At 30.5% G+C, this 25440-nt stretch overlaps 9 protein-coding genes across 9 annotated transcripts; 6 read left to right on the top strand and 3 right to left on the bottom strand.

Moving 5' to 3' along the window:
• Nucleotides 1-231: 231 nt before the first annotated feature.
• On the top strand, nt 232-1835 carry PPL_11671 (uncharacterized protein; the record flags this gene model as incomplete). The annotated part of the gene is made up of 2 exons (XM_020582420.1): nt 232-250; nt 991-1835. 2 exons carry the CDS (start codon nt 232-234, stop codon nt 1833-1835), a joined length of 864 nt encoding a protein of 287 aa, XP_020426836.1.
• A 1235-nt stretch (nt 1836-3070) lies between these two features.
• Nucleotides 3071-5917, bottom strand: PPL_11670 (uncharacterized protein; the record flags this gene model as incomplete). Its single annotated transcript, XM_020582419.1, has 6 exons — nt 3071-3195; nt 3259-3327; nt 4117-4529; nt 4614-4690; nt 4756-5083; nt 5157-5917. The coding sequence occupies 6 exons, from the start codon at nt 5915-5917 to the stop codon at nt 3071-3073; spliced, it is 1773 nt and encodes a 590-aa protein (XP_020426835.1).
• Nucleotides 5918-6588: 671 nt separating this feature from the next.
• Nucleotides 6589-6987, bottom strand: PPL_11669 (uncharacterized protein; the record flags this gene model as incomplete). Its single annotated transcript, XM_020582418.1, has 1 exon — nt 6589-6987. One exon carries the CDS (start codon nt 6985-6987, stop codon nt 6589-6591), a length of 399 nt encoding a protein of 132 aa, XP_020426834.1.
• Nucleotides 6988-7959: 972 nt separating this feature from the next.
• On the top strand, nt 7960-8844 carry PPL_11668 (alpha/beta hydrolase fold protein; the record flags this gene model as incomplete). The annotated part of the gene is made up of 1 exon (XM_020582417.1): nt 7960-8844. One exon carries the CDS (start codon nt 7960-7962, stop codon nt 8842-8844), a length of 885 nt encoding a protein of 294 aa, XP_020426833.1.
• A 657-nt stretch (nt 8845-9501) lies between these two features.
• On the top strand, nt 9502-12566 carry glpD (glycogen/starch/alpha-glucan phosphorylase; the record flags this gene model as incomplete). Its single annotated transcript, XM_020582416.1, has 3 exons — nt 9502-9641; nt 9739-9975; nt 10037-12566. The coding sequence occupies 3 exons, from the start codon at nt 9502-9504 to the stop codon at nt 12564-12566; spliced, it is 2907 nt and encodes a 968-aa protein (XP_020426832.1).
• A 498-nt stretch (nt 12567-13064) lies between these two features.
• On the top strand, nt 13065-15613 carry PPL_11666 (FG-GAP repeat domain-containing protein; the record flags this gene model as incomplete). The annotated part of the gene is made up of 3 exons (XM_020582415.1): nt 13065-13114; nt 13466-13968; nt 14049-15613. 3 exons carry the CDS (start codon nt 13065-13067, stop codon nt 15611-15613), a joined length of 2118 nt encoding a protein of 705 aa, XP_020426831.1.
• A 561-nt stretch (nt 15614-16174) lies between these two features.
• PPL_11665 (uncharacterized protein) lies at nt 16175-18816 on the top strand (the record flags this gene model as incomplete). Its single annotated transcript, XM_020582414.1, has 6 exons — nt 16175-16213; nt 16431-16558; nt 16988-17097; nt 17696-17769; nt 17971-18633; nt 18700-18816. The coding sequence occupies 6 exons, from the start codon at nt 16175-16177 to the stop codon at nt 18814-18816; spliced, it is 1131 nt and encodes a 376-aa protein (XP_020426830.1).
• A 2608-nt stretch (nt 18817-21424) lies between these two features.
• On the top strand, nt 21425-21833 carry PPL_11664 (uncharacterized protein; the record flags this gene model as incomplete). The annotated part of the gene is made up of 3 exons (XM_020582413.1): nt 21425-21491; nt 21512-21660; nt 21777-21833. 3 exons carry the CDS (start codon nt 21425-21427, stop codon nt 21831-21833), a joined length of 273 nt encoding a protein of 90 aa, XP_020426829.1.
• A 350-nt stretch (nt 21834-22183) lies between these two features.
• Nucleotides 22184-25375, bottom strand: PPL_11663 (putative protein serine/threonine kinase; the record flags this gene model as incomplete). The annotated part of the gene is made up of 8 exons (XM_020582412.1): nt 22184-22302; nt 22370-22483; nt 22603-22737; nt 22867-23331; nt 23461-24005; nt 24088-24164; nt 24233-24566; nt 24636-25375. 8 exons carry the CDS (start codon nt 25373-25375, stop codon nt 22184-22186), a joined length of 2529 nt encoding a protein of 842 aa, XP_020426828.1.
• Between the last annotated feature and the right edge of the window lie 65 nt (nt 25376-25440).

The following is a 25440-nucleotide window of genomic DNA, read 5'->3' as shown; positions in this document are numbered from 1 at the left end:
ACTAGAAACTAATTTAATTGATTCTTACAAATCAATGAGAATAAAATAAAAATATTACAAAAGTTAAAAATTATTTTTTTTAAATACAAAGAAATATTCTATTTGTTAGAATTTCTTTATTGTATTTTTTAAATTTTTAGAAATTCTCTATAAAAAATTAAATCATTTTTTTCACTTTTAATAAATACTTTCCAATTGTATTATAAATATAAACAATAACAATATTAAAAAATGTTGGCAAAGAATAAGAGTAAGTTTTAATTTTTTATTATTTTTTTTTATTATTGTTTTTTATTGGTCTATTATTATTTCTATCCTAAACCATATTTTATCAAAATTCTTGCACTACAAAATTTGATTCAATATACAAGTTTATCAAATTGGACAGTAGCATTCATCATCCATTCATTCATCTGAATGATAAACATCTATATTGTATTTCCATTTTCTATCAAACATGTTACTAGTAGCTACACTACTACCATCAAATTTGGATGTTCTCTATTGATGTTGTTATATTATACACCCCTATATTATTGATAAATACCAACAATATTAAAATACCACTTACTCTAATGCTGAGAGTGGTGGTGTGGTGTGGTTTTTTTTGCGCTTTTGAATTAATCATGATGGGTAACAATTGTAATGATACCACACACCTACTTCATTATACATAAATGATATATCAGATTATATAAAATAAGTAATATATATAATTATATTATAAGCATAAAATAGATTAAATAAAACAAAACAATAAATATATAATCCAAATAAAAATATTTGTTTTGGATTTTGAATAACAATTATTATTTATTTATTTATTTATTAAAAAAAAGTTGGAATAGGAAAGATTTTATTTATATATATCTATTGTGTTTTGATTAGATATTTTTGTTTGTATTTTAAATAATTTATAATAATTTAATAAATAAATAATTTTTGTTTTTAAAATTTTAATTTTCCAAAAATATTAATAATTATTTCCAGAGATGGTTTATAATCAAACTTATATAAAGGGAACTCAAGCAGAGAGGTTAGCTCTCCACGAGTGGTATAATGAAGATGTGAATAATGGAGTTGGATGTAGAAGTTTGGTTTTGATAGTACACGGTTACAGTGACCATATGGGTCGTCAATATGAAATGGCTCACAATCTGGTGGAGGCGAATACCGACGTGATTGCATTTGGCATCGATTGTCACGGCCATGGGATGTCCGATTGTGAACGTGTTCTCATCAAGGACTTTGATTTGTGTATCAACGACTTACATCTAGCAGTCATCCACATGAAAGAGCGCCATTCTCTACCCGAGAACATCGGAGTCACCCTAATTGGCCATTCAATGGGTGGAATGATCTCCGTTCTCTACTATCAAAAGTTCAAGAACGCAGACAATATCCTGTCGCTCGTCTTGGTGGCACCGCTACTTGGTCGCGAGCACAAGATTCTCGAACTAAACAAACTCGACGTCCAGCCAGAGGCACCGTTTTCACCTGACGTGGCATCGCGCAACGGCAACATCATCGAGGAAATCAAAGCGGATCCTCTCTTTTACAAGGGTCCCTTCAAGAAGGCAACACTCGCTGCCATGGTCAAGTCACTCACCTATATCGAAAACCACGTGAGTCTCAATGATGTTCCAGTGGCGTGGGTTCATGGCGACGACGATCAGCTGCTCCTCATTGAACACTCAAAGCACGGACTCGACCACATCAAACAGAATCATTACGAATCGCTTATTTTTAAAGGTGCAAGACACGATCTCTATCATGAAACTAATAAACAAGAGATATTTGATTCGATAAGTGATTATGTTGAAAGAATGAAATAAAAAAAAAATAATAATAAATAAATAATAATCAGAGTAAAACAACTGATTCTCCTGTTATGCCACTATTTCTCAGTTTTTATTTTATGATGTGGGTTGATGACAACGATCATCAAAGGTATAGATTTAATTTTTTTTTTTTTTAGAAAAATTAAAAAAGATTTAATAGATGTTCAATGATGTGATATTCTCAAATATACTCACCACCAACAAAATAGATTTTATGTAAAAAGAAAGGTAATATTATAATTACAAAATCTTTATCATGATCCACAAAAAAATCTATTTTGTGTCAAACTATCAATAACAGATTTGATCAAATTTAAAATATTGACTTTTCTTTCATATGATCGATCAATAACATCTATTTTTACACATTATTAAATAATCTCTTATTATTTTATTTTACATCCTTTGGATTTTGGTTGAAAAAAAATGAAAAAGAGTAAGACAAAATTAAATTATTTTAACATAGTAAGGAGAATTGCATTTCTTCTTATACCCTTCTTTACACACTGAAGAGTGGTTATCAACTCCATTTTTTTTTTAAATTTAAACTTCTTATAGAAAGATAGATTCAGATGAGGATATGATAGTAGATAGTGAATTAAATAATCCTCTATGGTTGACATCTTTGGTGAAAATAGCTTCAGACACAAATACTTAATCGCACGATCATCGAAGTAGAGAGATTTAAAGTAAGATACATCTGCAGCTTTGTGATCATGGTACTTCTGGAAATCCAATACTGTGAACTCTCGAAAGAGCACTTGGGTATACGAACAGTTATTGTTACTCTTTTCCTCTTGCCGGAGCCACTCTCTCTTTCTGAGAGGAAGTTTCTTAAAATCCGAAAGGAAACTCAGCAATTCAACAAAAGAGCTGGCGTCAGTACATGCAGCACCTCTGTAGTGCAGACGAATGTTGGCACAGTCCAGTATGCCAACGCACACCTCCTTCACGAGGATATCACATAGCTGTACAAAGTTCGACATCTTCAAAATGCAAATAGATTTGATAAACAAGCTAAGACAACCGAGATTCAGCGGTACTGTAAAATTCTAGAAGATTAAACAGAGAACGAGAATATAATTCATATCTTTTAAATTCAATAGAATAAATAATAAATAAGCATTAATTATATCCTGATTTTAATCGAAGTGATCTTTTTTATTTAAAATGAATGTCTAAGTATTAAAATCTGCACTCTTGATTAAAATAGAAGATTTAAAGAAAATTTAGAATGACTCGATATCTATTCTTTGTCCTCCAATAAATAGGTTTTCAATATGTTGAGGTAGATCTTTTCTATCGATGTAGTTCGTCATTGATAAAGATTTCAGTGATTCAGGTAAGACATCGACTGATAATATTTGATTGAATCCTTTTCCAAATGATAAAGATTTCAGTGATTTAGGTAACACACCGACTGATAGTATTTGATTGAATTCATTTCCAAACTCCAATGATTCAAGTGATTCAGGTAATACACCAACTGATAATATTTGATTGAAGAAATATCCAAACACCAATGATTTCAGTGATTTAGGTAAAACACCGACTGATAATATTTTGTTGAAGAAATATCCAAACACCAATGATTCAAGTGACTCAGGTAACACACCGACTGATAATATTTGATTGAAGGAATGTCCAAACACCAATGATTCAAGTGATTCAGGTAACACACCGACTGATAATATTTTATTGAAGAAATATCCAAATTTCAATGATTTCAGTGATTTAGGTAACACACCGACTGATAGTATTTGATTGAATTCATTTCCAAACTCCAATGATTTCAGTGATTCAGGTAACACACCAACTGATAATATTTGATTGAAGAAATATCCAAACACCAATGATTCAAGTGATTCAGGTAATACACCAACTGATAATATTTGATTGAATTCAATTCCAAACACCAATGATTTCAGTGATTCAGGTAACACACCTTTTGGTATAATTTGATTGAATTTAAATTTAAACACCAATGATTGCAGTGATTCAGGTAAAACACCAACTGATAATATTTGATTGAATTCACAACCAAACACCAATGATTTCAGTGATTCAGGTAACACACCGATTGATAATATTTGATTGAATTCATATCCAAACACCAATGATTGCAGTGATTCAGGTAAAACACCAACTGATAATATTTGATTGAATTCAATTCCAAACACCAATGATTTCAGTGATTCAGGTAAGACACCAACTGATAATATTTGATTGAATTCATATCCAAACACCAATGATTCAAGTGATTCAGGTAACACACCAACTGATAATATTTGATTGAATTCATATCCAAACACCAATGATTGCAGTGATTCAGGTAATACACCAACTGATAATATTTGATTGAATTTATTTCCAAACACCAATGATTTCAGTGATTCAGGTAAGACACCGATTGATAATATTTGATTGAATTCATTTCCAAAATTGATCTCAGTGACATTGACGGAGGTATTATGAAATGGAGTATTTAAATTGAATGTAATTATCTGATTATTGGTGATAGTTTCAATATATTGGTTTAATAATTGATTCAATGATTCTCTATTCTTTGGACTCTGATCCAACAATCGGTGAATAAATTCAATCAATTGTTTTGAATATCTGAATTCTGAAATCTTAATTTCACGTTTAGTTTGGAATAGTTGATGATTATTTCGATCATCTTGATGACTGATCAATTTAAATATTCAAAAATACAGAGTTAATATCTGATTGATAATAATATTTTAAAAGTATGATTATTCGAGTATTTACCAACATAATAATTTGAGTATTGTTGATCCAATTGAAAAGATGTCACATGATTGTGCATATTGTCTGTTCATTGCTTCCTATTTGTTATTATTTTAAATAAGTTAAAATTATATTGAAAATCAAATAAATAAAATTTAATTACTGGTGAAATATAACCAGGTGTTCCACGTGTTGCATTTATGTATGAAAAAGTGGTTGGCTCCGATATTTCATGATCGATAGTTTTTAAATTAAAATCATTTGTTTCAAGAGTATGTTCTTTAGTATCTTGATATTCAATGATTGTTGATTTATCAATGAATTTACAACATCCAAAATCACCAAGAATCAAAGTACCATAAGTAAAAAATTCATCAATGAATATATTTGATGGTTTAATGTCACAATGAACAATTCCATGTTTATCAAGATCCAAAAGAATATTGAAAAGTTGTGAAATAAAATTACTGATATCTGATTCTTTAAAGATTCTATTTTTATGTTCAATATAAAAGTGGTTAATTGCTTGATAAAAGTCAATTATATTAAATATTTGATATATACTCATTTTGATCAGTTACATGTTTATACTTTTGAGAAAGATCACCACCTTTACAATATTCAGTGATGATATGAAAGATTTGATTGCCTTTATCATGATGATAGTCAACAAGTTGAACAAATCTTCGATTACCTTTGAGTAATTTCATTGCTTTGATTTCATTCTCAGCTCTTTCATAAGATTTCTGATCATCTTTATAGTTTATCTTTTTATAAACATACTTTTGAATTGATTTTGTTAGTTTTATAATTGTCAATTGATTAATTACATTGAAAAATGATCTTACCAATCTTTTATAAAAAGATTTATGATCATCAGTACCACCCACTAAATATACATCATTGATATCATTACTGTTTGTAAATCTTGATATTGAATGATATCGTTCGTTATTAATGATATGAGATTGTTTGAAATAGTCAAGGTTGTTTTTGAATAGATTGTTTTCAAAATTGATTGTGTATGATTGTGATTTGTTTAATAGCTCGACACACATGGATTTAAAATCTACTGCGTAAGAATCTGATGATATTATTAATAATTGATATTGAGTATCGACAGTATCTGGTATTACAATCTCATTATTATTATTTCGATTAATATTTCCAATTAATGTGATATTTGTGTGTTGTTCATTATCTTTATCTTTCAAATGATTATAAACTAAAACTGTGTATTGTTGATAGTATTTAAAATTAAAATTAATAAATTTCAATACATTTTTTCGATTGATTAATTTATCTGTTAGCTCGATATTATTCATTTTGAAGTATTTTTAAAATTCATTAATTTCAAAAATAAAAATCAAGTTAAACTAAAACTTTGATTTTATTGGAGAAATTATTAAAATTAAACAGCACTCTTTTTTTTTTTCATTTTCCGGAATTTGATCGTATTATCTTTGCAAAAAACGTTACTCACACCCAAAATGAAATAAAAAGGTTGTTTAAGTTTTAAAATGTAATTTTTTAACAATAACTTGTAATGTATACGGTTTTTAGTAATTTTAATATTAAATACAAATTATTATTAATACCAATGATTCTGATTCTTTGATAGATCCACGACAAAGTGCAACACACTCCATAGAATTGATCTTTGAGTGAATCGTTTACCAGTGGACAATACGTTGTTTCATTAATGATATCGCTTTGTCTACCAGATCGATATCACGTCTTGCCAACATATCTTTGAAGTTCTGCACTGGATTGATCGAACCGACTTCATTGACGTAACCAGAAACCAGCTTGTCGAGCGAGTAATCTGCAAGATCATCTGCCTTTCTCTTCTTCGATGTGTTGGCATCGTCTGTAACATAGGAATCCAAACGAATCTCTTGTTGTTGTTTGACCAACATTCCATCTTGCCATCGATATTTCGGTTCCGATTTAAAGTTGGTGGTTTTCGTGAGTGGAAACAGTGTTTGGAAGTTCTTTATTGCATCTTGTGCATTCTCCATAATCGCTTCATCGGGAGATATATTTCGAGATGATCGGATCGAGTTTTGGAAGTTGTGATTCCGGATGAAGTGCTCGATCGTGCTCGTGTAGCATCGACTTGTTCCGCTGTCGGAATGAATGGTTTTCTTGTTGCCGGGTTGGTGGGTGCGATCGGTGGGAATTGATATTGTTTCAAATCGTCAAGGAATGGAAGTTGACAAACATAGAGACATTCATAGTTGGCTTTGATATGTGGATATAGCAATGCAATCGATGCTGAACTTCCGTTTCTCTTGACATAACGCGACAGTAATGCTTGTTTGGTTTCAGCCATTCCGTGGATCAGTGACGACAGTGCTGAACGTGCAACTTTATCACCAGGTGGTGAAACCATGATCTCTGTCGATCCTTTATTATGACAAAAGTCAAATAAAAGATGATTTATATTTTATCTTATTTTCATCTCTAAAGTCTAAAGCAACACTATCATTTCTTAATTGTTCAGTTATCTGGTATACAGTTGTCTGTCAGTTTACAGTTGATATCTATGTTTGCTGATAAAAACAACACCACTGACACTATACACACCAATAATACATACACATTATTTACAACTCTCCAAGTGGTTGGTAAACTCTGAATCTACATCTTTATAAATTACGACACCAGTATTTGAAAAATAGAATCAATCTCAAGAATACCTCTAAGCACAAGGTTCTCTGTAACGCTGACTGTGATCTCCAACAACACGATGATCACTCTCTTCTAATTTATCTTATTTTCATCTGTAAAGTCTGAACCACTGATAGAATAAATTATTATAATAATAAAGTAAAGCAACGCAAAAACTAATTAGTTTTATTTTTAATTACTTTTTTATTCATTTGTTGCAAAAGTAACATCGTTACCTATTGTTTTTTTTTGGAATCAAGATCACCAAAAAACAAGTTATCACTACCAAAGAAATCTCTAATGGTTTTACCAGCTATTATATATTTTGATTTGTTTTGTATTTTTATATATATTAAATAATGAAATCAAAGAAAACAATCAGAAATACTGTTAAAATATCAAATATAAATTATCTATTAAACAGATAACTAAATAATGAATAATGAAATTAATATAGTAACAAAAATAAAATACTATATAGTAGTAATAATGAAGTGGGTGATAATTACTTGTTAAAATTTGAAAGGTCAAAAAGTGCTGCTAAATATAAATTTGTAATAATATTATTATGTTGTAATATTATATTATATTATTATATATTAAGTATAACTATACAAAAAACTTATAAATCTTATAAATATATTTATTATCTATATATATTTATAGTTTTTTTTTAATTCTTCGTTGTTAGAAAATGATTTATGAACAACAATTTATAAAGAGTAGTAAAGATGGTGAGTTAATTGCTTATCATGAATGGTATGATGAACAAGCAATTAAAATTGGTGGATGTAATTGTTTGGTTATGATGAATCATGGTTATGGTGATCATATGAAAAGATATGAAGAACTGGCAAAAAACATTATAAAAAACAATAGGGGTGCTATTGTTTTTGGAATCGATCATCCAGGACATGGATTATCAGGTGGTGAAGCAACTCTAGTAAAAGACTACGATAGTGTTGTAGATGATTTATATACAGCTGTTCAACTAGTAAGAGAGAATCATAAACTAAATAACAACAACAACAAAAACAACACTCCATTGAAATTTATAATCATTGGTTATTCAGTTGGTGGAATGTTAACAGTGATGTATTATCATAAATATGGTTCAATAAATATTGATAATAATAAGATCGAAGGATTGGTTCTAGTTGGACCGTTGATTGGTACTGAACACGCTGTTATTAAGCTGCAGGATATCGATGCTCCACCAATGGTTATAAGAGCAGAAGTCTATACTACGGATAAGCAAGCTCAGCTGGAAATGTATGACGATCCACTCTATCATCTCGCTCCGTTCAAGAGAGAAACACTCTTGAATGTCATTGACAAACTGCGTGACATTAAAGATCAAGTCAATCTCGACAATGTTGAAGTACTCTGGTTACACGGTGAGATTGACCTGCTCTCACATGACCTCGTAAGAAAAGGTTTAGATCAAATTAAGACCAATCAATATGAATCACACCTCTTCAATGGAGTTAGTCACGATCTTTTTCATGAAACCAATAAAGAACAAGTCTTTGAAGTTCTTAACCAATTCAATATTAAAATAATGAATAATAATAAATAACAATAAAATAGCAGTTTTAAAAATAAAAATAAAAAGAATTATTATCGTCATCATCTTTATCTTCAATCTGAAAGATAAATTAATAAAAAACTTTAAAAAGATCTTTGCATAAAAAAAAAAAGATTCATTATTGTAATTTAATATATTTTTTTCTTTTAAAGATAATTTTAACTTTAATTAATTTGTTTTCTTTTCTTTTTTTTATTTTTTTTTCAATTAAATACGGGGGATTTTAAAAGGGTTTGTTTAATTTGAAAGCTTATTTAGGTAGTGGGAGGGTAGGGGGAACTCTCACACACACTGCCCAATCATTTTTTCATTTCACTGTGAGAACTGTTAACATCATTGAACAAAAGTAAAATAAACAATCAAATTAAACAAAAAAATATAAATATAAAAGATAAATTTAACACATTTTTTTTTCAACCATTTACTCTCATATTTAATCTTTAACAATTCACTCATTTATTTCATTTCAAAAAAATAATATATAACAAGATACAATCATAAAAATATATAATAGAATAGAATTATCACCTAAAAAGATTATAAATAAATATTAGAAAATAATTTAATTAAAAAATAAAGATAAATTAAATATTTAATTTAAAAAAAAAAAAGATATTTGTGGTTTGAAGTTCAAAATTCAAAAAAAAAATGATGGAAAAACAACCCAAATCAGAGCAAAATGCAAAAGAAAATGTTGATTTGGAGCGACATGTGCTTCGTAAATCGACCAGTGCTACTGCATTACCAAATTCAAAGTTAAAGTCATCAAGAGATGGTTCAATTCCAAAGTAAGTGATCATTAATTACAATCTATTTGATCAAACACTTAAGTGTATCATTATTATTTATTTAACATTATTTATTATTTAATAAACATAATAATAGGATATCTGTTGCTTCACCAAAAACACAGAAACCAACATTCAAAGTAATAGAGGATGTAAATGAAAATGAAGATGTTGATGAGAAGAACTTGGCTATGTTATGGGCATTGCTTGCATCCTATCTGCCAGAGGATAAATTCACTTTGCAACGTGAATTCGTCAGACATGTAGAATACAATCTTGCTCAAACAAGAACAGAAGCAAACAACTTTTCTGGATTCGAAGCATTAGCACTTTGGTATGTTTAAACATTACATTGCACTAATTATATAAATTATAACTAACAACAACTATCATAGTACAAAAGATAGATTAATTGAAAGATGGAAAGATACAATGTTATATTTCAAACAGAACGGTGTTAAACAAGTGAATTACTTATCGTTGGAGTTCCTGTTGGGTAGATCACTTCAGAATTCACTGGTTGCTCTCGGTTTGACTGGAAAGTATGCAGATGCGCTGAAGGAGTTGGGATTCTACTTGGAGGATCTCTACGATGAGGAGCATGATGCCGGTCTTGGAAATGGTGGTCTAGGACGTTTGGCAGCTTGTTTTATGGATTCGCTGGCAACGATGGACTATCCGGCCTGTGGATACGGTCTGCGTTACACCTACGGTATGTTCTACCAGGACTTGCAGGACGGCGAGCAAGTGGAGCTGCCAGACTACTGGCTCAACTACGGATCGCCCTGGGAGATCGAGCGTCTCGATATCTCGCATTCCGTAGGGTTTGGCGGTGTCGTCGAGGAGGAGATAGTGAACGGCGAGAAGCATCTCGTTTGGCATCCAGCTGAGAAGATCGTGGGAATCGCATACGACTATCCAATCCCTGGATTCAGCACATTCAACACCATCAATATCCGGTTGTGGAGTTCGAAACCGTCCGACGAGTTTGACTTGACTTCCTTCAACAAAGGTGACTATCTCGGCTCGATCGAGGAGAAACAGCGTTGTGAGAATATCACAAATGTTCTCTACCCAAATGACAATACCACTCAAGGAAAAGAACTGAGATTGAAACAACAGTATTTCTTTGTTTCCGCCACACTCCAGGATATTATCTCGCAGTTCAAGGATACAGGCCGTGACTTTTCAGAGTTTCCAAAGATGCATGCCATTCAGTTGAACGATACTCATCCAACCCTCGGCATTCCAGAGTTGATGAGAATCTTGCTCGACGAAGAACATATGTCTTGGGAGAGAGCATGGGATATTACAACCAAGACATTCTCATATACCAATCACACTGTACTTCCTGAGGCGTTGGAACGTTGGAGTGTTGAGATGGTCGAGCGTCTTCTACCGAGACACATACGTATTATCTATGATATCAACGAGCGATTCCTTCAGTTGGTGGAGAAGAGATGGCCTGGCGATATTGACCGTCGTCGTTCGTTGTCCATCATCGACGAATCCGGTGGTCGTACCATAAGAATGGCATACCTTGCTATTGTCGGCTCGCATACCATCAACGGTGTAGCAGCGCTGCACTCTGATCTCATCAAAGATGTAGTGTTCCGCCACTTTTACGAGCTCTGGCCAGAGAAATTCCAAAACAAAACTAATGGTGTAACACCACGTCGTTGGATTCACGAGTGTAATCCGAGCCTGAGTCAATTCCTCACCAAGACTCTGAACACCTCGCGTTGGATTGTCAACTTGGATATCATCCGAAAGATTAAAGATATGGCCGACGACACTACCTTCCAAGACCAATGGATGAACATCAAGCGTGAGAACAAGATTCGTATGGCCAAGTACATTGAGCGTGTCTGCGGTGACATTGTCAATGTCGACGCCATCTTTGATGTCCAGGTGAAGCGTTTCCACGAGTACAAACGTCAGTTGCTCAATATCCTCGGTGTCATTCACCGTTATCTCGAGATAAAGTCGGGCAAAGTCAAATACCCAAAGGTTGTCATCTTTGGTGGAAAAGCAGCACCCGGTTACTACATGGCGAAACTCATTATAAAGCTGATCAACGCCGTTGCCAAAGTCATCAACAACGATCCAATCGTTGGCAACATGCTCAAGGTAGTTTTCATTCCCAACTACTGTGTGTCGAATGCCGAGATTATCATTCCCAGTTCCGATATCTCCGAGCACATCTCGACCGCCGGAACAGAGGCATCGGGAACCAGCAACATGAAGTTTGCCATGAACGGTGGACTCATCATCGGTACGTTGGACGGTGCCAACATTGAGATTCGTGATGCAATCGGTCATGAGAATATGTTTATCTTTGGTGCACTGACACCGGACGTCGAGAGAATCAAGAAGGAGATTCACCAAGGAACGTTCGTTCCCGATCGTCGTTGGATTCAAGTGATTACCGCCATCAAGGAAGGTATGTTTGGTCCACTCCAAGACTTCCAGCCAATCATCGATTCGATAACCGGTGGCAACGATCACTACATTCTCAGCTACGACTTCCCTTCGTACCTGGAGGCGCAACAGCAGATCGATCTCGCCTATCAGAACCGATCGAAATGGGCCAAGATGTCAATTCTGGCCAGTGCTGGCTGCGGTATGTTCAGCTCGGACCGAACCATCAAGGAGTACGCTGAATCGATTTGGCATATCCAGCAGTGTCGTAGACCAGGTCCAATGCCAATCTCCACCGAAGAGATTAAAACCATTACAAAGTCACCGGTTGGCAGTCCATTCGATTCGCTCAACAATCCTATGATCTCAATGGAACGTCTCTCACCGATGACACCAACCGGCTCAAGAAATCCACACCCATCGTCACACCCCTCATTGAGAGTCGGTCAAGACAACGTACCAAAACAAACTGTCAAAGGATTCAATGTCCCTTCATCAAAATAATTATTTAAAAGTTCAAGTCACCACAGTCATGATTGATTGAAAAACAATAAAATGAATTACTAAAGTTAAAATCATCCAATGAAAGACGTTTTTCAAAATAATATGCACAAATCACAAAAATAATTATAATAACTGCAAAAATGTTGATGATTTCTTTGAGTACAAATATTATAAAGATGATAATAATGAATAAAATAACAATTGAGTGCAAATTTTTAATTTATGAATTTATATGGTAATGTAGGAGTATTTCTTTTGTGTACACATAAAAATCTGTTTTAAATATAGCTGATTTTTGAAGCTTAAAAGTATTTGAGTTCATTGAGTTTAGGACAAGAAACTCGGTACACAGCAATATCAAAGACAAAATAAAATGGAAGAATCTTATTCTATTTTGATTTATGAATGAATAAATATTATTATTTACTTGTAGAACATCCAAAAGAGCAACAGATTTTTTTTTTTTTTTTTTTTTAGATTTGTTTTTTGTTTATTATAATGAGATCAATTTTGAGTTCTTGCGAGGAATCACTAAACGACATATTATTGTTAAAATTCGTCAAAGTTTTCACACACCACTCCCACAGATTTTTTATTTTATTTTTTAGATCCAAAATAAAAGTCATTTCACAGGTTAACAAGCAGTGAGGTGGTAACCTTTTTTTTATTTTTCTTTGAGTTGCACCAAAAAAAAAAAAAGATAGAAATATTTATTTTTAATTTTGATTAATTAATTAATCGACAACGGTATGGTCTATCTATAACTTTTAAAAGTTTTTGATTTTTTTTTATTCTTTTTTTTTAAATTTTTTCGAAAAAATAAATAAATAATAATAAATAATGTATAAATATTTATTTAATTTAAAATTTATTATTATTTATTTTATGTGTATAAATAGGAATGGAGTATTAGCTTTTTTTCCATCAACTTATCAACAAGTAAATGAAACCAATGGATTTATATATTCTTCAGGAACACTTTTTGGTACAACTAGTTGTGATATGAATGGAGATGGATATATAGATGTCATTATCGAAGTAAGCGGAACAACATACATAATGTTTGGACCAATTAAACAATTCAACACCCCACCAAATAATACAAATTCAATTGTACTTCCAATTCTTATCAACAATCTGATACCAGTTTGTGGAGATATAAACAATGATGGATATCCTGATCTTGCAATCTGTTCAATGAATCCTTCATCTGGTACTTTGTATGTCATTTATGGTGACAAGAATCTATCTCCAGGTACAATTGATAACACATACTTTGATGGAGTCAGAGGATTCTATTATAAGGGTGAAGCTGGTACTACTCAAGCACTTGGATACATCAGACAAATTGGTGATATCAATGGAGATGGTATATCTGATTTGATTTTTGGATCATCTATTGGTATGTTTCAAAACGATATAAAATATTAAAATAATGAAAAATTTCATATTAATTTTTTGTTTTTTTTGTTTTATTTTTAGGTGCCACAGGTTCTACAGGAACTGGAGTTACTTATGTGATCTATGGTCTCCAAAGTGGAAAATATTCATCCACAAACGGAATACTTGATTTAGCATCATATGTCAATGGAGTAAATGGATTCAGTATTAGTTCTAATCAATGGAGCTTAATCTTGGGTGATATTAACAACGATGGAATATTAGATATGATGGGTGATATTGGTCATACATATCTTCAAATAGTGTATGGATCAAAGAGTTTTTCGGTTTCGGGATCTGTATATACACCTTCTTTCGACGGTCAAGATGGTTTTAAAATAACCTTTCCTGGATATTCTATACTCACTTCAGGAAATGCAGCAAATAGTGTTGGTGATTTCAATGGTGATGGAAAAAATGATATTTCATTATCTTTTAAAGGAGGTTCAATTAATTATGTTTACTTGATATATGGAGTCGATAGTTTCCCCGCTCAGTTTAATGCAATAAGTTATTTGAATGAAAGTTCAAAAGGTTCCATTCTCTCCATGGGTAGTTCTTATAACCTTTGTTTAAATGCAATTCTCAAAGATATCAATGGAGATGGTTTAGATGATCTAACATGTGCTGGTAATAATGTTTGGTCGGTATTTGGAGCCTATTCATTACCACTCACTATGAGTGTAACTCCAAGCACAATTAATCAATGTAATGGATTTATATTAAATACATTTAGTCATTTCACCTATGGTGATTTTAACAATGATGGAATTCTAGATATATTGTCTTACTATCTCCCAAATATGTATGGAATGTATGGATCTAAATATTATTCAATTTCAATCGACAATCAAAATACAACACTCAACTATTCACCAGAACACAATTATAAAGTTTTCAACAACTTTACATTTCAAGATGTTGGACCATGTCCAATTTTAAGAATCAAATTGAAAGTTTCAGAAGCATCAATCAATGATATTCTATATTTGAATGAACCAAACAACAATCATTATAATTATGTAAGATTATCATCAAGTGAAATCATTGTATATTCGAATGACTCCATTTCAGCACCAATTGGAGATCTATTACCATTCGTTTCATTGAACAGTACAACCAACACATCAATCACTATCATTGGAGAAGCACTTGGATCACAACAACCATTTTATATCAATATCAAAGATGAAGCTTCGTCAACAACAACCACAACAACAACAACAGACATTTCAACAACATCTACTTCGACAACAACAACATCAACAACAGGTGGTACTCCTACGACTGATGGTGGTTCAACAACAACAACAACAACAACAAACGGTGGATCTACAACAGTTGGCTCAACAACAGGTATTACAATGACAACAACAGGAATATCGAACAATTCATCAGATAAAGATGATAAAGATTCAAAGAGAAATGTTGGTGTCATCATTGGACCAATCATTGGTGGTGTTGTGTTGATATCGATCATTATATTCGTTGTTTTATACAAGAGGAAGAGTCAACCAAAGAAAGTGGTTTCACAACAATCACAACATGATTTATCGATGGTCAAGATCTATTCTGGTGGTCAAGTTCAAGAGATTGATAAATTTTAAAAATAAATTTCAAGATGTTTACTTATTTTTTAAAAGAACTTCCATTTTTCTATATTAGCCTCTTAATGAGTAAAGAGATATTAGAATATAAAATAAACTAATAACTAACTCAAAAATTTAAATGAATCCAAAAAATCCTTTTTTTTAAACATTTTTTTATTTTATTTTTAATAATTAATCATTTATCTTACATTTTTTTTTTTAATTAATCATTATAAATGGAATCAAAGAAAATAGAATTAGGTCAATTAGGTGATATTATTTATTACCAAACAGATAACAAGCCGCAACTATAGGCAAATAGACAAATGTTAACAGGTTTGAGATGTAAACAATTTATTCTTTTAAAAGACCTTTTAACCACTAGCGGGTTCAAAGAAGTTTATTCGTGTAGTTCCGTACCAACTTGTATGTTATAGCTACTATATAGAAATTTAAAACAGCAGAGCTTTGATTTTTGTTTACTAATTTTTATCATAGATGAACGAACATACAATCAAGTACATAATATAATGCCGACTGATTGTAGATTGAAACTTCAAATTAAACTTTGATATCACCATGGCCGAAGCAGGAGCTCACTCCGATTCAATCATTTTGGTAATAGTAATCTAGTGGTAATATCAATGCGCCATTACCTAGTGAGCAGGCTCAACCATTCACTCTGAAATACAACTAATTAGTTCTACCAACGCAGTGCATGCATTCAATTCATCGATGTCATACCACTGCCGAATACACATCCACAACAACGGGTTGATGTTCGCGACTGAGTGAAAGACGAAACACAGTTACATTAGACATCTTCATAACAAAGACTTCTTTGACTGTGTCGACAATCAGTGTACTCTATCACCGACTATCCTATACAATAAAATTTTCAATTTTAAAATCTAAAGAAAATGTAGATGATACAATGACTCTACTAATAATAAAGCAAAAAGAGTAACCACAACAACATAAACTCAGAGATCCAAATAATAATTAATAATTAATCGATTTTTTTATACCAACTCATAAATATTAATAAATCATTCAACCTCAATCTATTACTTTATTTACACTTTAAAAAGAATCATTCAAATTAATAAAGAGCAAGTCTATTCTTTATTTGTTTTTTGTTTAGTTAATTTTCAAATAAAAATTTGGTACTGTTTTTAAATAATGAAATGTATCGATATATCACAATCAGAAACAACATTAAATAATATATATCTCTTATGATAACATTATGTACTCTTCCAACGCTGGCCATTTCTTCTAGTGCAGTAGACTTGTTCTCCGCTAAACCAATCACTCTGAAAGAGGTTGTGTGCTCGATCAATAAAACCAGTTCTACCAACTGATAATGAAAATAATAAATAATTATAATAGCAAAAACATTATTGGAAAGAGTGGTAATATAGTAGAGACAGTAATAAAAACCACTACAACAATTACAAACCTTAAATCATCAGAATCACTGATTGGCCAGGCTTTCGAAGGTAGATGACCATAGCACCTAGCTGAACCAACTGCTTACAAACAGAAATATGTATATTAATATTACGAAGAACCAAATCAATCAGTTGAGAATTGTCTTATTCAATTTTTGTCATTTTTACTTTTTTGTTTTTGCAAAAAACAAATTAATTTTGCAGAATAAAAAAGTGAAGTAACCTCAATTAATAAAAAACCACCCCATTTTTCTTTTTTTGTGTTAATTTAGAAAAGCCTCATTTGGGATGAAGATGTTTGCTGAGTTTTGAAGATGATTGATTGAGTATTTGATTTATTCTCTTGAAAAAAAAATTATGAAAAACCCCAACCAATTGAAAAAAATTTAACAATTTAATAAAAAATTTAAAATTCTTAAACAAATTTCAAGTTATAAAAATAAAAAAGTGACAAGAAGAGATAGGAAAGACATATATTCACAATCGAAAAAAATTATAATTAATATTATTTAAATCTTTTTTGTTAAAAGAATTTTTTTTAAATATAAAGTAAGTTTTATATAATAAAATATTATAATTATTATTCAATATAACTAACTCTATACATTTTATTATATATATATTATCTTTATTATGTTAACATTAGGTGTTGAAGTAGAAGACAAATCAATGAGTAGATCATTATCAAACTTAATATTACCAAAATGTATAGGTGAATCTGTAAGTGATAGATATTATATCATTTTTTCCAATGGAAGAAAATTTGAAATAATAAATATCGAAGATTTGAACTTTATAGATATTTCATCTATCAAAACAATCGAATCTAAAATGAAATTTGTTGAAGAGGTATTATATTAAAAATAAAACAATGAACCCTATCTTTAATTTATTTATTAATTCAATTTGTTTTAAACCTAGAACATCAATGAAATAAATAGAAATGATGGTTTCATTTTATATAGAAAATACAACCTTCAAGACTATCAACAGTCAGAAAAACTACCAAGACAGGCTTTCTATTTGAATGGCAAAATAGTTATCACCTCTTTATCAGTTTCAGATCTACATGCATACTCAGTTGCATTTTTTGTTAGATTTATTGATGGATACTTGGTAAATAACCAAATCAATGGGATGGCTCCAGGCGAGAGTAGAATATCTTTTGGAAACAATAGTTTTACAGCAGATAGTGCTTTATCAATATTTCCAATACCACCAAATAATTATAGTACTAAACCGTTGGTCGTTGAAGTCAACCGAAAATCTCAAAGTGTTAGAATGTTCTTCCAAAAGTGTAGACTCTATTTCAATAATCCGTATATTAACATTGTCCTCGGTGTTCATATATGGGAAAGACAACCGGCTGTAAATGGAAGTTTTAATGCAATCTCATTTTACTTTCAACGTTTTCCTAACGATCCAAGAGTTGTTCGTTTAATATCGTTTGGTTCTGCACAAACCACCAGTAGAAGAGAGAACAAATTTTTGAGATATAGTGGTCTTCAACAACATGATTTAGAGGGTAATCTGCAGAACCATCCAAACCCCGTCATCGCCTCTGTTGCTCCTTATATTATTTCTGTAAGTAAAAGTATTAATCTTTTTTAGAACATTATTATTAATTTTTTAATATTTTTTAATTAATAGATCCCAGCAGTGGACATTTTTGGACCGGGACATATCTATCAAAATCTCCCAAACTTAGATTTTGATTTATTCCAACTCAAAACAATTATTGAAGCTGTTCCAGATTTCTCAATTTAACTTTTTTACTAAAATAATAATAATTTATATATATATTTCAAACTATTATAATAAAAAAATTGTTATTAATTAATATATTATTTATAGTCACTTAAATTTAAATCATAATAGTTTATTGGAATGTTCTGAAATCCTTTTAAATTATTAAAAATTATCTTTTTTTATTATTTTTTTAATGAAACAATTTTTTTAGGTTGATTTATAAATATTTTATTACTTTCCAAGAAATATAAAACATAGTGCTGATGAATGGTCAATATGAAGAGTTAGACAAATAATTTGACTCCATTATAAAAACTCAAATATCTTCTCATCTTTTTGATATCTTTATGATATTTTCCATTGAATGATGATATTGATATTTTTCACAATAAAAATTGTTCTTTGTACAGTTAATGATTCTTTATTCAAGTGAAGATTCATTATCGTTAAATGAATTGAGTTCAACTTCAAAATATTTCAGATAATTTATTGTCTCTTCTAGATCATCATCCCATCCAATATATCTCTCGATCTTCTCCCTTAATTCAAATAAAATATTTATACTTGAAAGGCAGTCGAGAATTTCAAATGGTGTTTTTGGGCAAATACTGATTTACAAAAAGCTATTTCGAATTAAAATACCAATTCCTTCAATCAAAGGTCTCTTAATTATAATCTCTTTTTTCTTTTTTATTTTCTCTTAGAAATCTAATACTTTCTAAAATTTCGAAACTTCACTGATGAATTTCTTAAATTTTCCATTTCACCAACCCTATATTTCAGACGATAGAAATCTCTTTCTCTTTAACCTATCTGTTTCATCTTCGATATCCTCATATTCAAAGGGTATCACTGGGTTTTCATTACTGTTGGGATCTTCAGTGATAATACTGAATTCTCTAAAAGAAAAAGTATATTTCAATGGAGAAGAATTGATTATTGATGGAATTAGTAGATTTTTAAAGGATATTATAAGTGATTGTTTTTTTTGAGGAAGATAATAGGAAGTTTTTGGAATGAGTTTTTATATTTTCTGTATCATCATATTAATTTAATTATGTATCTTTTATTTTTACAAAAGAAAGAAAAATTAAAATTTTTATTGTTTTCTTCAATATTATAGTAAAAATATATATTTTTAGTTATAAACTGACAGTTTAATGAATTATACTTTAGATTTTTTAAATTTTTATTTTTATTTTATTAATACAACACCACAAATATCATATTGCTATTACTGTTTGATGTCTCTGAATTAGTTTTTAGAGTTCGTTTGTGGTATTCGAGTACCAAATGTGTTAGTTTGAGTGTTGTTTCTTTGTTTTTTTAATATCATTTTCAGTGTTACTTATGAAATGTTCAGTGTTGCATGACTGCATTGAACGAACGTTTATGCATATTGGTATTCACAGTGACTCTGTTAATCTAATCTTGTCTAAACTATAGATTCCTGTCTGACTGATTCAATATCTATCGTTGAACCAGACAAGTTGATCCAATCTCTCCATCTCTTTTACAGAATTGGTCATTGAAAAAGGCAGACCTATTATCGAGTTGTCAGTCAACATGTCTCTTGCCAACAGAATTCGATTACTAGCATGACACGAATAGCTATCTGGCTCACAATTGGGCCTGTCATCTCTGTTTGGTGAATAAAACAACACTACCGGTTAGTTAGATATTGGAAATGCTGACACCTCTATACACATAATATAGTACATACACTCTATTTACAACTCTGTAACACCGATTGTGATCACCAAAAACAAAGCACCACGATCTACTCTCTGCAAACTCTCATATAACATTTCATTCTCTACTTTCTTTGTTAATTTTATCTTATTTTCATCTTTCAGAATAGATTATTATAAAATAAAGTTTACCCATATAAATAAAATAAAATTTATAGAATAATCATAGCTTCATTTTTCAACAAACGTTACCTTTTTTTTTTCTTTTTTTTTTTAAATAATGAAATGTATCGATATATCCCAATCAGAAACATTAAATATTAGATCTCTTATGATAACATTAGGTGGTGCATCACATTAATATAGATTCAACCAAAAGGTTTAAAGTAAAAATAAGTAAAAGTAATGCTATTTAGTGTAAGTGATCAAATGTAATCAATATTAATTCGAATTATAAAAGAATAGCTAACTTACTTATTATGTAACATAATAAATCAGTTTTAGTCGATTTCTATTTTGAATGTTAAATGTGTTTGAAGGAATACCTGTCATACTTTGAACACTCACTCGGTCAATCTAATTTATAAAATTTGAAGTTTGACTGGCTATCTACCCACATGAAAGTCGGCTGCTCTGAAGGAAATCGTTTTTAAGAATCAGAGTTACAATGCAATGGTGTTTTGGATCCCGATGAAATGGTGTGGTCTGGTCAGTCACGTGATGATCGCAAGTGTCTTGCCTACTATACTATTCAGTGTCTGACGTTATCGCTTTGATCATGCTCTCTATTACAGCTATTTCAGAATCTCTTGGTAACACAACGTACAGATTAATAGAATAACTTTGGCATACTTGACGATGAGTGACAGCAATACATTTTTTGAACGAGAACTACACCAGCTTTGATCATTTTGAAAATGGATAGCAGTTAGAAAATGACCACCACTTTAAGAGGAGTAACTTTCATGCTGACAACACATTACTCATGTCTGCACCGACTTGGTAACTGTCTGGACATGCAGAACCAGGATCCACAGAACCTCCATCAAACACCTTACATCCTACTTCTGGTTCAGTGGTCACCGACTCATTGGATATTAGATGCTTTCTACTCATTCTACGAGAAGAACAACATTGTTGTGATGCTGCTCAACCAATCACTCTGAAAGAGGTGTGTGTGCGATCAATACAATTAGTTTTACCAACTCAGTACACTCAATATTCATCGATACCGTCACCCCAAATACGCTACAAACTCGACATCAGAGTTACTTTAGCCATCTTCAGAACAAAGACTTTGACGGTGTCAGCGATCAGTGTACTCTTTTCACAAACTCTCAGTAATCATCTACATTTTCTTATATGATGAATCTAATACTGAAAATAATATTTCAAATGTAAATAATAATAAATTATAATGGTAAGAGAGTGGTAATATAGTAAAGACAGTAACAACAAGCACTACAACAATAACACCTTAAAAATGATCGACCATGTTTTCGAAAGTAGATGACCATAGTACCCAGCTAAACCAAGAGCTCACAAACATTGTCACTATAGAACTAAAATAAGATCATAATAATATAAAAAAAGATATATCTATTATAACACTTTATATTATTGATATATATTAATGTGTAAAAACAACTCTCTAACAAAGTAACCAATAAAAGTATCTAATAATTATGATATTTCTATTGTGCTAAAAGTAGAGGAATGATGTATTCTCCTTTGATTTGATTGTTCTGAGAATCGACAATGTAATCACTGATCTTCGATAGATTGTGTGTTGAATAATATTCTGGATAGAATTCTTTGATAAATGAAAGTGAATCTTGAGAATTTGTCAAATTGGAATGTTGTTATGTTGTGCCTATTACCATCATCATAAATTTCAAGAATTTCTAAATTTAAAGCTAATTTGCTTTGATTCACTGAGTCTTTTTGTATTCCACCAATAATGAGTGATGAAATTGATTTTGGTAAGACACCGACTGATAATATTTGATTGAATGAATATCCAAATGATAATAATTTCAGTGATTCCAGTAATACAAAAACTGATCGGATTCACAACCAAACTCCAATGATTGCAGTGATTTAGGTAACACACCAACTGATAATATTTGATTGAATTCAGATCCAAACACTAATGATTTCAGTGATTCAGGTAATACACCAACTGATAATATTTGATTGAATGAATATCCAAACTTCAATGATTTCAATGATTCAGGTAATACACCAACTGATAATATTTGATTGAATTCAAATCCAAACACCAATGATTTCAGTGATTCAGGTAACACACCAACTGATAATATTTGATTGAATTTATCACCAAACACCAATGATTTCAGTGATTCAGGTAACACACCGACTGATAGTATTTGATTGAATTCAAATCCAAACACCAATGATTCAAGTGATTCAGGTAACACACCGACTGATAATATTTGATTGAATTCACGACCAAACACTAATGATTTAAGTGATTCAGGTAACACACCAACTGATAATATTTGATTGAATTCATTTCCAAATACCAATGATTTCAGTGATTCAGGTAACACACCAACTGATAATATTTGATTGAATGAATATCCAAACGCCAATGATTGCAATGATTCAGGTAAGACACCAACTGATAATATTTGATTGAATTCCCAACCAAAAATCAATGAATACATTGATTGAGGTAACACACCAACTGATAATATTTGATTGAATTCCCAACCAAACTCCAACGATTGCAGTGATTCAGGTAAGACACCAACTGATAATATTTGATTGAATTTATCTCCAAACTTCAATGATTCAAGTGATTCAGGTAACACACCAACTGATAATATTTTATTGAATGAATATCCAAACACCAATGATTTCAGTGATTCCGGTAACACACCAACTGATAATATTTGATTGAATTCATATCCAAATGATAATGATTTCAGTGATTCAGGTAACACACCAACTGATAATATTTGATTGAATTTATCACTAAACACCAATGATTCAAGTGATTCAGGTAATACACCAACTGATAATATTTGATTGAATTCAATTCCAAACTTCAACGATTCAAGTGATATAGGTAACACACCAACTGATAATATTTGATTGAATGAATATCCAAACTTCAACGATTTCAGTGATTTAGGTAACACACCAACTGATAATATTTGATTGAATGAATATCCAAATGATAATGATGTCAGATTTGGAGGGAGTGAATTAGATTCCAAAGGTTGATTAAATTCATTACCAAATTTGATTTCAGTGATAATGACTGAGCTGTTTTTGAATGGAGTATTTAAATTGAATGTTATTAAATGATGATTGGTGACGGTTTCAATATATTGGTTTAATAATTGATTCAATGATTCTCTATTCTTTGGACTTTGATCCAACAATCGATGAATAAATTCAATCAATTGTTTTGAATATCTGAATTCTGAAATCTTAATTTCACCAGTTGATTGGAATAGTTGATGATTATTTCGATCATCTGGATGACTGATCAATTTAAATATTCAAAAATACAGAGTTAATATCTGATTGATAATAATATTTTAAAAATGATTATTCGAGTATTTACCAACATAATAATTTGAGAATTGTTGATCCAATTGAAAAGATGTCACATGATTGTGCATATTGTCGTTTCATTGCTTCCTAATTGTTATTATAATTTTGATTTAGTTTAAAATATATTTAAATATTAATTAATAGAATATACATACTGGTGAAATATAACCAATTGTTCCACGAGTTGCATTTATAAGTGTGTTTGAATACATATCAAAAATGGATGGATCTGTTATTTCTTTCGAATTTGAAACACTTGTTATGAAAACAGGTGGCTCAAAAAATACTTTTGTATCTTGATATTCAATGATTGTTGATTGATCAATGAATTTACAACATCCAAAATCACCAAGTATCAAAGTACCACCTTCACCAATGAATATGTTTGATGGTTTGATATCACAATGAACAATTCCATGTTTATCAAGATCCAAAAGAATATTGAAAAGTTCTGAAATATATTTAATAATATCTGATTCTGAAAAGATTCTAATTTTATGTTCAATATAAAAGTGGTTAATTGTAATATTCATATCTTGATAAATATTTTATACATACATATTTAGATCAGCTAAATGTTTATACTTTTGAGAAAGATCACCACCTTCACAATATTGAGTGATGATATGAAAGATTTGATTGTCTTTATCATGATGAAAATCAACAAGTTGAACAAATCTTTTATTACCTTTGAGTAATTTCATTGATTTGATTTCATTCTCAGCTCTTTCATAAGATTTTTGATTATCTTTATAGTTTATCGTTTTATAAACATACTTTTGAATTGATTTTGTTAGTTTTATGATTGTCAATTGATTAATTACTTTGAAAAATGATCTTACCGGTCTTTTATCAATACCACACACTAAATACACATCATTGATAGCATTACTGTTTGTAAATCTTGATATTGAATGATATTGTTTGTTATTAATGATGTGTGTTTGTTTGAAATAGTCAAAACGTGATACCTGTTTGAATTTACATTCTTTAATTTTGATTGTGTATGATTGTGATTTGTTTAAAAACTTTGTGTATACAGGTAAGTATAATGATAAATTTGATTGTGATTTTATTATTATTAATTGATATTGAGTATCGACTTTATCTGGTATTACAATTCTATCATACATAATATCAATATTTCGCATTAATATGATATTTATGTGTTGTTCATTATCATTTTCTTTCATATGATTTTTAATTAATACTATGAAATTTTCAAATGGATAAAAATCAGTAAATGTCAAGGTATTCTCTAGTAATTTATCTGATTCCTCGATATTATTTGTATTCATCTTTATTGTTTATTCTTAATTTTAAATGATCACAAAGCAAAAAAAATAAAGTGGTTCAAGATTTA

This window comes from Heterostelium album (genome assembly GCF_000004825.1).
Source record: "Heterostelium album PN500 unplaced genomic scaffold PPL_contig23, whole genome shotgun sequence".
Lineage (NCBI taxonomy): Eukaryota > Evosea > Eumycetozoa > Acytosteliales > Acytosteliaceae > Heterostelium > Heterostelium album.
Note: the sequence above shows the minus strand (reverse complement) of the source record. Positions and strands in the feature narration are given on the sequence as shown.